We start from the raw sequence: 18,215 nt of genomic DNA on the forward strand, positions 1-18,215 counted from the left end.
CGCGGGCTTTGTCCCGGGACAAAGAGAGGCGGCCGGGCGAGGCCTGGCCAGGTGGACCTGACAATGGGGGCCGGGTGGCGCAGCGCTCGCTCTCTGGGGGTCCCGGGGCCTGGAAAGCCTGAGGAGATAGCACGGCCCAAGAGCTGGATCTCCTCTACCCTCAGATCATGGAGGGTGTGTAGGGAGTAGGGGCCTTGAAGTGCAGGTGCAGGTGACCCCGAAACTCTTTGGCAAGGGGGTCTTCTAGTAGCCCTGTTTTTCTCCACCATTTTGCCCCACTGATAGTAATGCTTGGCCCTCCTGTGTGTCTTTCCCCCAAAGGAAGATGTGGATGAGTATGTTAAACTCGGCCACGAAGAGCAGCAAAAAAGACTGCAGGCGATCATAAAGAAAATCGACTTGGACTCAGATGGCTTTCTCACTGAAAGTAAGGACTGCCCTACACAACTAACAATGGAGACAAACACAAACATGTTAAGCAAGGGTGTCTGCTGAATGTATAGATTGCTAGTGTCCCAAGTTGAAAGTCCTGTGAGAAGGAAAAAAGGACGTAGAGAATAGGTTTTATACCTACAAATCTTTAGACCCTGAGAACCAAGTAAAACTCGGTGCTTTCTCCAGTTATATATAAACATCATTGACCCTATACTCTATGTGCAGGTCACACCTTGAGACACCCTCTTTCTCACATGAATTTTGTTAGTGTCAACAATATGATTTATTTTAGAGAAATATGCCCCAAAACTTTACTGCAGTAAATGATTTGCTCTTTTGATCTATGCTTCATTTAAATTTTAGGAATTTGCTTCTTTTTGTAAGCAAGTAGAAAAAGACCTGTTGCCTGTGAATTACGTTTATTACAACATTATACCAAAATATTAGAGCTGGTAGGGGCCTTAGGATCATATTGTCCACATCACTTTGTGGAGATGAAGAAATGAAGCACATGGATAAGTGCCTTCTACAAATAAGTGGCAAAGCTAGGACTAGAATCCAGGTGTCCTGCTCTTATTTCAGCTTTTAATATCCTTCAGTTAAAAAAAAAAAAACCTGAGTGCTCTCAGGTAAATTCTCTAGTCAGAAATGAAATGTGCAGACTATTAAAAGAATATGCTAAATAAATTGCTGTGCAATTGTCTCTCCCCATTGTTCAATTCAAATGATGTACCCTGTCAGCATTCCAAGTGGGTCCTCAGAAAAATTCACGTTGTTACTGTGACTCTTAAGTTAGCTGTTTTTCTGTAACTCTGATTTAAATGCTGTTCATCATCAAGGAATGAAGTTGCTGGAGAAAATTAAAAACTGGCAAATTTAAGTTGTGCTGTCAATGACATATTCACATTGGAACCCTGTGGAAGATTAAGGGCTTTTTTGTTCCACTTAATTAGACAATAATAGCAAAACCTTTGGACTCTGATTATCCAATCTAAGAATAAGTCTATCTTTGGTTATACTAGAGTAATCAAAGAACACAACACGTTGATTTGGAAGACTGCGTGGTACCTGTCTGGTAAGACCTAGATATGTTCAAATATTTAATAGTAATGTTTTAAGAAGTTTACAGTTAGAAAAATTTTAGTCCAAATATTCATTATACAGATGAGAAGAAAAGTTTGAGATGGTAAACTACCCCCTGATGGCAAAGCTGAAGTGTGAACCCACATTTCTTTCTGATCCCTATTCCATTCTGTTTTCTTCTATGCCATGATGATCTCTTTAAATAAACTAGAAGAAAGACTCATGGTGCTTACAAAAGCCTTCATTCTACTTGAGGACCCTTAAGATAAGTTTGGCAATTTACTCTTTGAGGGCTAGGTCTGGAATCATGTTAAGAGGTAGCAAAACTCAGTAGGAGCTTAGGCTTTGAAGCCAAACAGGTTTGAATCTGGACTCTGCTACTTACTAGTTATGAAGGCTTGGACTTTTCTGAACCTCAGTTTTCTCATCTGTATAATAGTGATGATTATAATTGCATTGTTTTGAAGATTAGAGGCAACAAGTATAGAGGGACCTGATAAATGGTATACTCATGCTGTCCTAACAAATATTCGTGTTCTTCCCTCCCTGTTTCCTTTAATGTAGTTTAGTAAATATTTCTATGAGTAGGTTTTTTTTTTTTTTGAGGCAGAGTCTTGGTCTTGTCACCCATGTTGGTGTGCAGTGGTGTGATCTTGGCTTACTACAACCTCTGCCACCCGGGTTCAAGTGATTCTCATGTCTCAGCCTCCCAAGTAGCTGGGATTACAGGTGCTGGCCACCACGCCCAGCTGATTTTTGTGTTTTTAGTAGAGACGGGGTTTTACCCGAGATCAGGCTGGTCTCGAACTCCTGACATCAGGTAATCCACCTGCCTCAGCCTCTCAAAGTGCTGGGTTTATAGGTGTGAGCCACTGCGCCCAGCTGAATAGATTTTTTTTAAAGTTGATTCAAAAGTGGACATTTGAGTTTTAGAAACTTTTTTCCCATGCCTTCAGGTACCAAGTTAAGACAGATAGCTGTTGCAGGAAGGGCATAAATCACTACCCATAACTTTGTTAAAATTTCCTCCAGATGTTTTACGACATATATAAAAGTAATATACTGAAGCAGTATTCTTAGTCACTTGAATACCTTTTCACAATTTAGGCTGTATCTACTTAACCATGTATTATTTTCTTAATATAGTTTTAATTCAACTCGCATAAAATTTATTTTAAAGGAAGACTTTGTATCGCCTTCATAAATATAAAACACTATTTTTTATAATACATATTAAAATAAATAGCTATCAAAATATTTATGCTTCCTGAGAGATCTGTGGTAGTTAGCAAAGGTTTTCTGCAAGATTTTGGATAGTATTTTTTTAAAGTAAAGTGCTATTTTGGCCAGTTGGTAATTCATTCAACAAATACTTACAGAGCCAGGAACTTTCTAGGCAGTTGATGTACATCAGTGAACAGAACATACCCAAACTTTTATGGAGCTTACATTATATTTAGATCATATGTTATAGTATAGAAGCTCCAGCCGGGCATGGTGGCTCATGCCTGTAATCCCAGCACTTTGGGAGGCCGAGGCAGGTGGATCATGAGGTCAGGAGTTTGAGACCAGCCTAGCCAATATGGTGAAACTCTGTCTCTACTAAAAATATAGAAAATTAGCTGGGCGTGATGGTGCGCACCTGTAGTCCCAGGTACTCAGGAGGCTGAGGCAGGAGAATCGCTTGAACCGGGAGGCAGAGGCTGCAGTGAGCCGAGATCGCACCACTGCACTCCAGCCTGGGTGAAAGAGCAAGACTCTGTCTCAAAAAAAAAAAAAAAAAAAACTCCATGAGCTCTTCTAAACAGCCTTTTCTTTCCTACCCCATTTCTATTAATACAACTAGGCCAATTCTCAGTATTTGCAAACATCAAAGATTTTGCCTTTTCAGAGGTTTGGAAATCCTTACTCTTAAGTATCAGAATTAACGTCACATACGTTGTGTTCTGGGAAATTCTTATAGGTGAACTCAGTTCATGGATTCAGATGTCTTTTAAGCATTATGCCATGCAAGAAGCAAAACAACAGTTTGTTGAATATGATAAAAACGGTGATGATACTGTGACATGGGATGAATATAACATTCAGATGTATGATCGTGTAATTGACTTTGATGAGAACACTGCTCTGGATGATGCAGAAGAGGAATCCTTTAGGAAGGTGAGTTCATGTGTACAAGCTGTTCCTTTTGATCATGTCAGTTCACTTTACCTTCCTGCATGAATGAGCACGAGAGGGCCTGAGGTCGTAGGCTGGATTGTCTTGTTCTCTAGGAAATCACCTGTTCCACTTCAGCAGTCATTTTGATGACTTCCTTTCTGGCCAGATTTAGGACTCTTGTTCTAGATTACCTACATGATCCTTGTATCTCTTTTTCTCAGCTGCATCATTTAATTGTCCTCATTTCCAGAGTTGCTTTTTAAATGTGTTTTGAATGTGTATCTCAATATTTTAATATCATTGAACAATCAGTTTTAACTTTATTAAGAAGACCATTATGGCCCATTCCCATTTTTAAACACATAGTTTTATATACTCACTTAAAAAAATCTACAGGTTCTACCTCTGTGGATTCAAGCAACTGAGGATCGTATCTAAAAAAGTAAGTATTAAAAAAAAAACAAAAAAAAAAAACTGTGTCTCTACTCAACATGTACAGACTTTTTTCTCTTGATTATTCCTTAAACAATATAGTATAACAATGATTTATTTCTCATTTAAGTTGTAATTTGTATTATAAGTAATCTAGAGATGATTTAAAGGAGAGGTCCCCAACCTTTTTGGCACCAGGGACCAGTTTCATGGAAGACAATTTTTCCACAGGACAGTGTGTGGCAGAGGGGGCAGGAATGGTTTTAGGATGAAATCGTTCCACCTCAGGTCATCAGGCATTAGGTTCTCATAAGGAATGCGCAACCAAGATCCCTCACATGTACAGTTCACAATAGGGTTTGCACTCCTATGAAAATCTAATGCCACCCCTGATCTGACAGGAGACAGAGCAGAGCTCAGACGGTAATGCCTGTCACTCACCTCTGGCTGTGTGGGCCAGTTTCTAACAGGCCACGGACCAGAACCCGTCCGCGACCCAGGGATTGAGGGTCCCTGATTTAAAGTATTCAGGAAGATGTGTGTAGGCTATATGCAAATACTGCACCATTTTATATCGGGGACTTAAGCATTCTCAGATTTTGATAGGGAGGTCTTGGAACCAATTTCCTAGGAATGTGTGAGGGAGAACTGTGTAACAAATTGACCATTGTAACCATTTTAAAGTGTACAGTGCAGCAGTGTTAAGTACATTGATGGTATTGTGCAACCAATCTCCCCAACTCTTTTCATCTTACAGAGTGAAAACTCTCTACCCATTAAACAACAACTCCCCATTCCCTCCTCCCACTAGCTCCTGGCAACCACTATTCTACTTTCTGTCTCTGAATTTGGCTACTCTAGGTACCTCATCTAAGTAGACTCATACACTGTATTTGTCTCTTTGTAACTGGCTTATTTTTACTTAACATAGTGTCCTCAAGATTATTCCATTTTGTAGCATGCATCAGAATTTCCTTCCTTTTTAAGGCAAAGTAATGTTCTGTTGTATGTACAGGTTGAGTATCCCTAATTCCAAAATCAGAATGCTCCAAAATGTGAAACTTTTGGAGCACTGACACGACACTCAAAAGAAATGCTCATTGAAGCATCTTGGATTTGGGATTTGCAGATCTCTATGGGATCCTGCTTTCCATTGTTTTGGGTACACACCCGGAAGTGATACTGCTGGATCATACGGTAATTCTATTTTTAATTTTTTGGGAAACCACAGTACCATTTTTCATAGTGAGTACATTCTTTAAAATTACTCCTTTTTTTTTTTTAAGACAGTATCTCACTCTGTTGCCCAGGCTGAAGTGCGGTGGTGTAATCTTGGTTCACTGCCTGCTGGGCTCAAGTGATCTTCCCAACATAGCCCCTCAAGTAGCTGGGATTTCACACTGGAGCCACCACGCCCATCTAATTTTTGTATTTGTTTTGTAGAGATGGGGTTTTACCATCTTGCCCAGGCTAGTCTCAAACTCCTGAGGTCAAGCGATCTACCCACCTCAGCCTCCCAAAGTGCTAGGATTACAGGTGTGAGCTACCGCACCTAGCCCCAAAGTACTCATTTTTTGAAAATTTATTATCACTATGAGTTCTAATGTGTCTCATGGTTTAATTTGTTGAAATATATGCTTCTTAATTAAGCAGAACTGAGGAAGACTAATTTTATTGGGGAATTAGTAGAAAATTTTTTCAAGACTTTTAGGAAGTCTATTAAACTAAAAGTATATCAACAGAAATGACTGTGAGCTTGAGGAATTGCTGTATCAAATACTTTTGTATTTGAAAACTAATTTTAAAGAATTAAAATATTTTTATAGGTACATGATAGTTGTATTTACATACTTACAGGGTACATGTGGTATTTTGATATAACACAAACATACAATATAATGATCAAATCAGGGTAATTAGAGTATCTATCACCAAGAATTTTTTAAAGATAGCTTTTAATGTGTAGAAAAAAGTAAAAATAAAATCAAACATGCTGTTGCAAACTGTCCCAAAACATTAGTCAAGGGTGCTTGGAAAATAGTCAAGGCTCTTCTGTTTCTTAACTTATCCTGTTATGGTATATACCTTTTAATTTTTATTGTGGCTATAATTTATTGTATTAAACAATATTGTGTAACAATGATTTACTCCTCATTTAAATTGTAATTTGTATTATAAGTAATCTAGAGATGATTTAAAATATTTGGGAAGATATGTATAGGTTATATGCAAATACTATGCCACTTCATATCAGGGAATTGAGCATCCTTGGGTTTTGGTATCTGAGGGAGGTTCTGGAACCAATTTCTCACAAATATGGAGGGAGGAGTGTATAACAAATTTACTATTGTAACCGTTTTAAAGTGTACCATTCAGTAGTGCTAAGTACATTCACAGTGTTGTGCAGCTAATCCCCAGAACTCTTTTCGTCTTGCAGAGCTGAAACTCTGTACCTGTTAAACAATAACACCCCATTCCCTCCTTGGTAAATGCTTTCTAAATGTGCTATTTGTTTAGAATCATATTGGCCACTTGAACTCTGTAAGCCACCACTAACTCTAAGTTGGTTAATTCTCTGCTAATAACTACACCATCAATGTGGAGGTTTGGGGCTCCATCCTCAGAGCCAGTCTGCTTAGCTTCACATTTAGCTCCAGCACTTCACGGTTGTGTAACTTTTGGTAAGTTATTAAACTTTCATGTGCCTCAGTTTCCTCATCTCCAAAAATGAGGATAATAATTCCCATTCAGGCTAGGTGTGGTGGCTCACACCTATAATCTCAGCACTTTGGGAAGCCAAGGTGGGAGAATCACTTGAGCCCAGGAGTTCAAGAACAACTGGGCAATGTGGCAAGATGCCATCTCTATGGATACATTTTCCCCTTAAAAATTAAATCCTAAGTAATCTAAAGCTGTATAGTTAGCAAATGCCTAAACAAAATTTAAAAATTAGATAGATGGGCATGATGGTTCATACCTGTGGTCCCAGCTATTTGGGAGGCTGAGGCACGAAGATTGCTTGAGCCCAGGCAGTCAAGGCTGCAGTGAGCCATACCAGTGCCCATACTGCAGCCTGGGCAACAGAGAGACCCCGTTTCTAAAAAATAAATAAAAATTTCTACTTTATTTAGGACTATAATAGTGTGGATAAATAGTAATAAATGGTAGCAGTTGGAGGGATAAGCAGTTCTGTTTTGATTTAAAAGAATATTGTTGAAGAAGGCATTTACAGTTCACATAAATTTATATTTAATCAACTTTTTAAAACTTTATGCATTTGTTAACTATCACCTTTAGATTAATTAGGATTTTCTTTTTTAAGGGGAACATGTATCTTTTGTTTTTATTTGGGTCTTCATTCTATAGTGGACTAAAGTTAGTAAAACTCAGTCTTTTTCTACTTGTAAATACTAAAGGAAAAACAAGTGGTGATAATGAGATTTGGGATCATCTGTCTATTAAGTATCCTCATTTACTATAGGAATTAACTTATCTTAAACCAACTTATCTAAAGCCAAAGCATCATATGGTATGATTTCCCTTCCTAGGAACAACAGAGAAGTTAAATACAGTATTTTAAAATCTTGCTGGAATTAGATTCTAATTGTGTTTTCTATTTTTATTTTTTTGTTACTCAAAAGACTTAATTACTCTCCCATTAAAAAATAAGAAGTGCGTGTTCCTGTATTCTTAGAAGGGGGTGATATAATAGATGGTGCTGAGAAGAAAATCTTCACTTTGATGAGATATATGACTCATAAATTGTTTATGAACAGTTCTTTTAAAAGGTGTCTGGTTCTAATTCTGCATTCCCTACCAGCTACTTAGAACGTGTTGATTATAACACTCTTCTTTTAAAGGATGAATTAGATGAATCTTAACAGCCTAAAGGAATCGATCGATCCCTAAAATGAACACTTCAATGGGAGTCCTTTTGGTTATTTTTTTTTTTTTGACAGCATAGGAATATGTCTCTATCCTCATGAAGTTCTAATCATATGTTTTTAGAATTTGCTGTAAGTAACTTCCTGTGTGTATGTGTAGTCCCGGCTGCCCAGGAGGTTGAAGTAGGAGAATTGCTTGAGCCCAGGAATTTGAGGCCAGTCTGGATAACATAGTGAAACCTCATCTCTTTAAAAAAAAAATAAGAATGTCCTAAAAACTGATGTGGAGTGTAAAGATGAACCCAGTGCATTATTTTTCAAAATAAAAAATAAAGGATGAGGAATGAATCAGTCTCAGTTATAGACTAAACACTATACCTTAAATAAAATAATCGTAAAAAGTAATTGGATATGTGAATAAAATAAAGTTTTCCATACGAAAGTCGGTTAACCAAAGTCAGCTTGGTATCTGAACTTCACCTTTTTTTTTTGAGATGGAGTCTCTCTCTGTCACCCAGGCTGGAGTGCAGTGGCACCATCTCAGCTCACTATAGTCTTAGCCTCCCAGGTTCAAGTGATTCTCCTGCCTCAGCCTCCTGAGTAGCTGGAACTATAGGCACATGCCACCATGCCTGGCTGATTTTTGTATTTTTTTTGTAGAGACTGAGTTTCACCATGTTGTTCAGGCTGGTCTCAAACTCCTGACCTCAAGTGATCTGCCTGCCTTGGCCTCCCAAAGTGCTGAGATTGCAGGCATGAACCACCATGCCCAGTCTGAATTTTATCTTACATTTAGGAAGTTTTCATATAGAGAATAAAGAACCCTTTCAGGCTGTGAAATGCCTGAAGAAGCATTTCTTTATAATATAAAGAATAGTTATAGTCAACATAGGATAATTAAAGTTTGGAGACCCATCTGGCAAAAGTTCAAGTGTTTTTTGTTTTTGTTTTTGTTTTTTGAGACAGAGTCTTGCTCTGTCACCCAGGCTGCAATCTTGGCTCACTGCAACCTCCACCTCCCAGGTTCAAGCAATTCTCCTGCCTCAGCCTCCCAAGTAGCTGGGACTACAGGCGCCCGCCACCTCGCCCGGCTAGTTTTTTGTTTTTTTTTAGTAGAGACGGGGTTTCACTGTGTTAGCCAGGATGATCTCGATCTCCTGACCTCGTGATCCGCCCGTCTCGGCCTCCCAAAGTGCTGGGATTACAGGCTTGAGCCACCGAGCCCGGCCCAGCTAAGTTTTTAGTAGAGATGGGATTTCACCACATTGGCCAGACTGGTCTTGAACTCTTGACCTCAGGTTATACGCCCTCGGCCTCTCAAAGTGCTAGGGTTACAGGCATGACTGCTGAATGTGCATGTATAAGCAGTATTTATTTATGTACGATATAACCTTGCATATGGCTAATCAGAATTTTTAAGACCTAGTCGTTTGTTCTAGTATCACACATTATATATTTCCTCATGTAGACTCATTAGTCTACCAAAAGATGGCAGTTTTGTTCCTCATAAGTTTCTGTTGTAATCTAAAAATAAATGATTATGGTAGCTTTTTTATTACTATACATAACACTTTTTACCCTCTACTAGAATACAAGGTTTTTATATAGAAGAAAAAGAGTGTTGAAGTTTTATGAAACTGACCATCTTTTTTGTTATTTTTTTAGGAATTTACCACTTTGTAAAAAACAGTCTTTCTGTTTTTGGCTTCTTTGATTTAATGTGAGCTATTCTTATTTTGTGTTCTTCAAATAGCCATGAAACGTGAACCAGAAAAAGCTACTCTTTTCACTTTTTTTGTTGTTTTTTAAAGAAATCTCAGCTCGTTGAAAGAGATCCTTTCTTTCCATAGGCAAATTTGGCCAAATTTAGCTCTTCTCCTGAAACATGGACCTTTTTGCTCCAAAGTGAAGGGTTCTTTCATAAGGAAATCTAAGTACTTGGTATTTTGAATAATGGTTTATTCAAAAAGAATTTGATTGACTCAGCAGAGTACCTCAGATTCTTGCTTGTCTGCTTTTTCCATGTTAAACCTGAACATAAAATACAAATTATTTGGTCTAGTTATTTAAAATTATGAAACATTAAGTTAAAAGGAGCTATTTGGAAACAAGTTATTTTTTTTTTTTTTCTGTCATGATTGGGTGAATATAACTGGCTTGTAGAGTCTAGATGTTAATAAAACAAATTCTTTGGGGAAAGAGGTGAGCCTCTCCGCTGTAAATCAGTAATTGTAAAAGAACTAGTGTTTAGGTAAATGACTGCTACCTGACCTTTATTATTCTAGAAAACTGAAAAGGGCATTTTTATTCAGTAGTGAAACACTTAAAAGCTTCTAAAATATTTGAAATTGTGCTTTAAAGAAATGCACAGTTTAATACATATCAGTTTATAGGAAGGAAAGGTATTCCCAGAAATTCTTAAAACAGAAATTATGCAGGATTAGCAATATAGCATTATTGGCTCCCAAGGTTCTTGATTACAGAATTACCATTGAAAATTTTATCAAAAGCAGCCTTGTCCCTGATAGCTGCCGAATTATTTAGAAAAAGGGGGGCGGAGGGGAAGATGGGAGAGAAAGTTGAAAAGGATGTGTGTTTATTAAACCTCTACATGGGATCCATTTAAACTTTTGATGTATTTATATCTGAATATACAGAATTAACACTATAAAGAGCCTACTAAGACTAGACTTCCAGGCTGAGCATGGTGACTCATGCCTGTAGTCCCAGCATTTTGGGAGACTGAGGCAGGTGGATAGCCTGAACTCAGGAGTTTGAGACCAGCCTGGGCAACGTAGTGAAACCCCATCTCTATCAAAAATACAAAAAATTAGCTGGGTGTGGTGGCACACGCCTGCAGTCCTCACTACTTGGGAAGCTGGAGTGGGAGGATCACTTGAACCTAGGAGGTGGAGGTTTCAGTGAGCTGAGATTGCACTACTACTCCAACCTGGATGACGCAGTGAGACCTCATCTCCCCACCCAAAAAAAAAGGAAAAGATTTCCAAATATTAGGTACATATGCTAATATTATGAGATTCTCAACATAACAAGACTTTTTCTGAAACAATAATGTATTTTTGAAAAGTCACTTAGAGGACCAGAAACAATTTTTAAAAGCCCTACCAAGATTTAATACATGGTATAAATTTATTGACTTTTGGGCATTCAAAAAAGTATTGAGATTAATTATTAAAGTAGACTGTATAGTACTGTAGAAAGAATAGGGAGGATCCAAGTTCAGTAGTTTTGTTTGTTTTTTGAGTCAGGGTCTTGCTATGGTGTGAAGGCTGGCCTTGAACTTCTGGGCTCATGCAGTCTTCCCACATTGCTGGAACTATAGGCGTGTGCCACTATGCCATGCTCAGTATTTTTAGCTGTATTTCTGACTTTTATCAAATCACTTAATCTGTTTTTCTATCAATGATCATTAAATACTTAATACTTAAGGTTTATTAATTGTGTGGTGCGGATTCTCATCCCAATTGCTTATTAGAGATTTTTACCCCAATTTGATAAATGGGAAACCAGAGAGGTTAAGCAGTTTGCGCTGACACCACAGCTAGTAAGTGGCATTGCTGGAATTCAGGTCTGGGTCTATATGACTCTAGAGCTTGTGAGTCTATCCTGCCTCTAATACATGTATTTGTGTAGCTTACCTTCAAAGGGATGATGTGAAAATAAATGAAATAATGGATGGGAATGTACTTTAAATTTCACAAAGTTTGTATTTTTCAAAGTATTTAAAATGATGTGGTATACTAATGAGAAATTTTAATTTTCAAAGCTTCACTTAAAGGACAAGAAGCGATTTGAAAAAGCTAACCAGGATTCGGGTCCCGGTTTGAGTCTTGAAGAATTTATTGCTTTTGAGCATCCTGAAGAAGTTGATTATATGACGGTAAGAAAGAAACATTTTTAAGAGAATTACTGAGTGACTAAAACTTTAAAAAAATATATTTTAAATATTTGTGGGTACACAGTAGGTGTGTATGTTTATGGGATACATGAGATGTTTTGATACAGGCATGCAATGTGAACTAATCAAATCATAGACAATGAGGTATCCATCCCCTCAAACTTTTATCCTTTGTGTTGCTAACAATTCAGTGAACACTCTTTTAGTTATTTTTAAATGTATAATTAGTTATTACTGACTGTAATCACCCTGTTATGCTGTAGTCACCCTGTTATGCTGTCAAATAGTAGATCTTATTTATTCTTACTATTTTTTTTGTACTCATTAACTGTTCTTAGTCCCCCCTCCCCCAACACTTCCCAGTCTCTGGTAACAGTCCTTCTACCCTCTATGTCCATGAATTCAATTGTTTTGATTTTTATTTTTATTTTTTATTTTTATTTTTTATTTATTTATTTATTTATTTATTTTTTTTGAGACAGAGTCTCGCTCTGTCGCCCAGGCTGGAGTGCAATGGCCGGATCTCAGCTCACTGCAAGCTCCGCCTCCTGGGTTTACGCCATTCTCCTGCCTCAGCCTCCCGAGTAGCTGGGACTACAGGCGCCCGCCACCTCGCCCAGCTAATTTTGCTAGTTTTTTGTATTCTTTAGTAGAGACGGGGTTTCACCGTGTTAGCCAGGATGGTCTCGATCTCCTGACCTTGTGATTCGCCCGTCTCGGCCTCCCAAAGTGCTGGGATTACAGGCTTGAGCCACCGCGCCCGGCCTGTTTTGATTTTTAGATCCCACAAATGAGTGAGAACATGCGATGTTTGTCTTTCTGTGCCTGGCTTATTTCACTTAACATGATCTCCAGTTCCATCCATGTTGTTGCATGGATCAACATGTTGTTGCAGGATCTTTCTTTTTTATGACTGAACAGTACTCCATTGTGTATATGTACATTTTCTTTATCCATTCATCTGTTGATGGACACTTGGGTTGCTTCCAAATCTTGGCTTTTGTGAACAGTGCTACAACAAACATTGAAGTGCAGATACCTCTTTGACATAGTGGTTTCCTTTCTTTATATATATACCCAGCAGTGGGATTGCTGGATCATACAGTAGCTCTATTTTTAGTTTTTTGAGGAACCTCCAAACTGTTCTCCATAGTGGTTGTATGAATTTACATTCCCAAGTGACCAAAACTTTAAAACCTGTTCCTTAAGTTGTTAAAATAAATCGTATAACCAGAATTTTAAGAGATACACAGATTTAGAATGATCCTAATTCTCCCCACTTAAAATTAGGAGTGGTAAGGAGGCTTTCTGGTGGTGGCGAAGTTGCTTATTGGGAGGGAGAAGGTGAAGGACTGAATTTTTAAATCTTTATACTATGTGTGAGCAGCAGGCTTCCTCAGGCTATTTTCTCTCTCATAACTATGTTACCTTCAGTGCCTTCCTTATCCTTTCGTAGCTTTCAGACTTTTTTTTGGTTTTTCAATATTAGTAATACTAGGATTTCTGTTTAATTTACAGCATCACTTATGAAAGCTTTTGGTCTGGAAAAACGTCATGTTTGGATTCTTCATAGGGTTGGTAGGGGTGCAGCTGCTTATAACTAGTAATGTTTTTGCAATTTTAAGCATAACGAGTCCTCTCGTCCCTTTAGTATTTAAAAGAAGTACCAGTTTTTCAAAACTTTTGTTGAATTCTAAGTTTAACTCAACAAACATTAATTGAGTCCTGATTATGACTTGGCCAGGCTTGAAAGCATAAACCATCACGTTGGAAAATAAAGACTAATGTAACAAATAGCTTTTTAAAAAAGAGACTAAACATTTATATTGAAGTCTGTTGCATGACATCAGCCTCCAGCTATGTAGCTTGGTTCCCTGGATATTTCAAGGAGGGGAGATACAGCTTTTTGTTTAATGTGTCATGGTAGACCCTGCTGCCTTGCATAACAAGGCTACAGATACATTTTTCTCCATAGCTCAGTGGTAAGACACTGTTATTAATACCACTTCTTTTGCCATTGTGAAGCTTCTAATTTCTCATTGGCACAGAATACATGACCCAGTTTAAGAACAGTGCTGGGTGTAATTTAAGTGCCAAAATTAAGTTGGAACAAGCTAATTGAGCCCAAGAGTGACAGGCAAAGGATGGTAGATCTTGATTCTCTGGAGAATAAGGAACAATTGAAGACTAAAGAGGGGAATTACCAGTAAAAGCAATGAAATAATTTAGGCATTATGTAATATGGCCCAGAGTTCTATCTGGCAATGGAATGAAATAGATTTGGGCAACATTTTGAAGAAAGCATATGTAGGAATGTTGACTTACTAAATAAGTGTTAAGGGAAGGTAAGAGTCAGAGATGGGCTAGGCATGGTGGCTCACACCTGTAGTCCCAGTACTTTGGGAGGCCAAGGCAGGAGGACCTCTTGAGGCTAGGAGTTCAAGACCAGCCTGGACAACATAGCAGACCTTGTCTCTACAAAAAAGTTAGCCAGGTTTGGTGGCATGCACCTGTGTTCCTAGCTACTTGGGAGACTGAGATGAGAGGATCACTTGAGTCCAGTAGTTTGAGCCTACAAAGCCACTATTATTGTGCCGCTGCTTGCTAGCCTGGGTGACAGAATGAGATCCTATCTTAAAAAAAAAAAAAAAAAGGTTGGGGATGCTAGGCAGGGTGGCTCAAGCCTGTAATCCCAGCACTTTGGGAGGCCGAGGCTGGCAGATCATCTGAGATTAGGAGTTCGAGATCAGCCCAGCCAACATGGCGAAACCCTGTCTCTACTAAAAATACAAAAATTAGCTGGGTATAGTGGCATACACCTGTAGTCCCAGCTGCTCGGGAGGCTGAGGCAGGAGAATTGCTTGAACCCAGGAGGCAGAGGTTGCAGTGAGCCGAGATCATACCATTGCACTCCAGCCTGGGCTACAGAGCGAGACCCCATCTGAAAAAAGGAGATAGGAAGATATTGAGGAAAGTACTGAAACAGCTGGCCGTTGAACAAGTCATCTTTAGGGAAAATGATTGGTTGTTTGATAAGAAGCTTTGATAAGAGGGAGGAACAGGTTTGGGGGCAGTTTGGGATGGATAGGGCGAGGTTTGCTAAAGGGGAAGCAAGGAGGTTGAGGTATAATGGCAGGCTGGCACATTTTAGATCTGGAGGCAGAACAGCAGTTCTAAGGTAAGGGCTCTTTTAGGGTTGTTTATGGATTAGAGGGCAAATGGAGTTAAAGACAAGGGGAGTACAAGATGTCTTTCTTGAGAGGGAGAGACGTGTAGAAAATAGCCTGAGTGTAACGCTGAGGTTGTTTATGAGAGTGAAAGTGGAGTTCTTCACAATATCGGAAGCTTAAGGATGTTGAATTTGAAGCTACATAGTACTTTAGGTTTTATTCTTGCTTCTAAATTCCAGTGTTTAGGGGGATTGTCTTGAAGACATGGACAACCAAAATGATTTTTCCTGTATAAGTACCTTACTAGCTGATTGCACCACTAGAACTCCAATAATTATCATTCATTTCTAAAAGTTCTGTAGTACGATTGAATCAGATGGCGGTGAGACTGAACATTTTGTACCTTTTTTTTTCTTTTCTAATGAATGTGGAATAGGAATTTGTCATTCAAGAAGCTTTAGAAGAACATGACAAAAATGGTGATGGATTTGTTAGTTTGGAAGAATTTCTTGGTGATTACAGGTGGGATCCAAGTAAGTCACCTGGGAGAATGTGAAAGGCGAAAAGGAATTGAAGAAAGAGACAGCCTTGCTCATTGAAAGGTCTCTTCAACAAGAAATGTAATGAGGATCTGTGCCTGATCCTGCTTGTTTCATTAACTCTAATGCAAGTTCAACAAATGGATTTATAGCTTATCTGAGAACACTGTCTTGCTTACTTTTACTTCCATGTCTAGAGTCAAACATTTTTCTTTCTTTTCGAACAATCTAATTTTATTATCAGTTTAAATGGGGAAGGAAGGAAGGTAGATCTTTTTAAACAAAATCCTGTGCTGTTGCAGGTGGATCTTAAAAGAGATGGAAACATAAAATACTACAAATGCTGGTGTAAACACAATATCAGAAGCTTAGTAGAAAGTGAATAGGTGTTTGAAGTTAAGAGTTCGCTTTTATATAAGCAGCTGTTTTTTGAGAATGTTGCTTAAAGACACCAAACAATGCCATTTTTAAATTGGTCACCAGTTTTACTTATTCTGATAGTCACTTTAAAATTACACGTGGCATTACTTTGTGAAAACATGTAAGAAACTTTGTATAGAAACATGATATACAGTAAAACATTACCCAACTCACATTTGGGAAAACTAGATATCAGAACAAATAGCAGTTAACAAAATTACTAGTTTAACATCCAGTGATTTTAAAACTGGGTTATTTAGACTTGTGTCACTTTTGAAAATTACTATATATTTGTACCTATGTCAGGACTTTTCAGTTAAGTAGTTCTGTTTTATTGGGCTTTCTTTAGTAAACTTTAAATTCACTTCCTTTATTCTAGAGATATACCAAACTTTTTTTTGGATACATGTGGTATTCTTGTGTATGTATATTTGTGTTTTTTTATATTAAGCTGCAAATGAAGATCCAGAATGGATACTTGTTGAGAAAGACAGATTCGTGAATGATTATGACAAAGATAACGATGGCAGGCTTGATCCCCAAGAGCTGTTACCTTGGGTAGTACCTAATAATCAGGGCATTGCACAAGAGGAGGTAAGTGTTACAGAACAACTGTCTCTCTCCACCCCCTCCCCCAGATTTGGTGCTGGGGTTTTGATAGGAAAAGAAGTTCAAAATCTTAAGCCAAAGAAAGAAGTAATGGAGTTATTTGGGATTGATGCATTGCTGTGTTTTGAATTTACAAAGTGTTTTAGATTGTCAGGGAGACAGAGAAGTTAAGATTGTGTCATGTATTAATTTGAGAGTACAGTGAATAGAATAATAGTTTGTATTTACTTACAGGGACTCAAAGTATGTTATAATAATTTTGCCTTGCCTTGATATATCCTGGATTGGATTTGAGTAGAGGGAGACAGAACCCAGCAGAAATGAAGAAAGGAGATAATGGGAAAAGCAGTAGACAGACTTGCTTACATGTAACATTTTTAGATACTTAAACAATAATGAGTACTTGTACACCTGGATAATTTTGACAAGTCAGATCACATTAAATTGTGAACATCTTGCTGAAAATACTTATTACAATTGATACTTTTTTGTTTTGTTTTGAAGGCTCTTCATCTAATTGATGAAATGGATTTGAATGGTGACAAAAAGCTCTCTGAAGAAGAGATTCTGGAAAACCCGGACTTGTTTCTCACCAGTGAAGCCACAGATTATGGCAGACAGCTCCATGATGACTATTTCTATCATGATGAGCTTTAATCTCCGAGCCTGCCTCAGTAGAGTACTAGCTCCTTTTATAATTTGTTACCAGCTTTACTTTTGTGATAAAATGTTGATGTTGTATTTTACACTCTTAAGTCTTACCACAGTCAGAATTATCTTAATGTAGATTATAATTTTGGTCTTTTAGGAAAAAAAAACCAAATACCTGATAATTTATTTCAAAATGTATTGAAGCAACAAAACATTAATATTGTGCCATATGACAACGAAGTGTTTCCTACATACTCCATCCATTTAGTACTGTATTGTGGAATATTTGAGTTCTATTTCCATACTTGAAAACATGGAGGATTTTAGAGTTGCCTGAACAATATTATTTAAGTAGTATGTGACTGAGCTATAAATTTTCGTTTTTGTTCTAAGTAGATTTAATTTGGGAACTGACCGGACAGTGTTTTTAGGTTTAGCATTTTGTTTAAAAACCTTTAAAGAAACCTTTAGAAGGACTTAGACCTCACGTATTAATGTTGAGAAGGTCTGCTTAATTTTAAAATGGTTTCTATAAAGGGTTTTATTGTATGAAATAGAACTTTATATTTTTGCATATGTATAGATAGTAATTATATTTAATGTATAACTATAGCATTATGGTGAGTGGAATTTGACATTGTCCAAACCTTTTTCATTTTTGAGTGATTAAAAATGAAATGTCCTATCTTTTTATATGTTTGTTTGCTTTTCTTTAATTTTTCAGATAAATATTGAATTTAGCACAGGTTTTGTGGTATTGTACATTATCTTGCCTCATCCATTCCTTTATGTGGGTGGTTCCCAAAACTGTCAGATTATTCTTGCTGCATTTTCTTGTTTTTGATAAGGAAATCATAAGATTGAATGTGCAACTGACACATTTTAATTGGTCTTGTAGCAATTGTGGTTTTGC

General features: G+C 37.7%; 1 protein-coding gene across 1 annotated transcript; it reads left to right on the forward strand.

Annotated features, from left to right (window-relative positions):
- Nucleotides 1–280: 280 nt before the first annotated feature.
- On the forward strand, nucleotides 281–17,997 carry RCN2 (reticulocalbin 2, EF-hand calcium binding domain). The gene is given in 7 exon segments (XM_011932826.1): nucleotides 281–307; nucleotides 309–427; nucleotides 3,482–3,678; nucleotides 11,782–11,895; nucleotides 15,520–15,616; nucleotides 16,494–16,636; nucleotides 17,156–17,997. Coding segments are annotated over 7 exon segments (843 nt in total). The 5' UTR covers nucleotides 281–287; the 3' UTR covers nucleotides 17,309–17,997.
- Nucleotides 17,998–18,215: the final 218 nt, after the last annotated feature.

This window comes from Colobus angolensis, unplaced genomic scaffold, assembly GCF_000951035.1.
Source record: "Colobus angolensis palliatus isolate OR3802 unplaced genomic scaffold, Cang.pa_1.0 Scaffold99, whole genome shotgun sequence".
Classification (NCBI taxonomy): Eukaryota; Metazoa; Chordata; class Mammalia; order Primates; family Cercopithecidae; genus Colobus; species Colobus angolensis.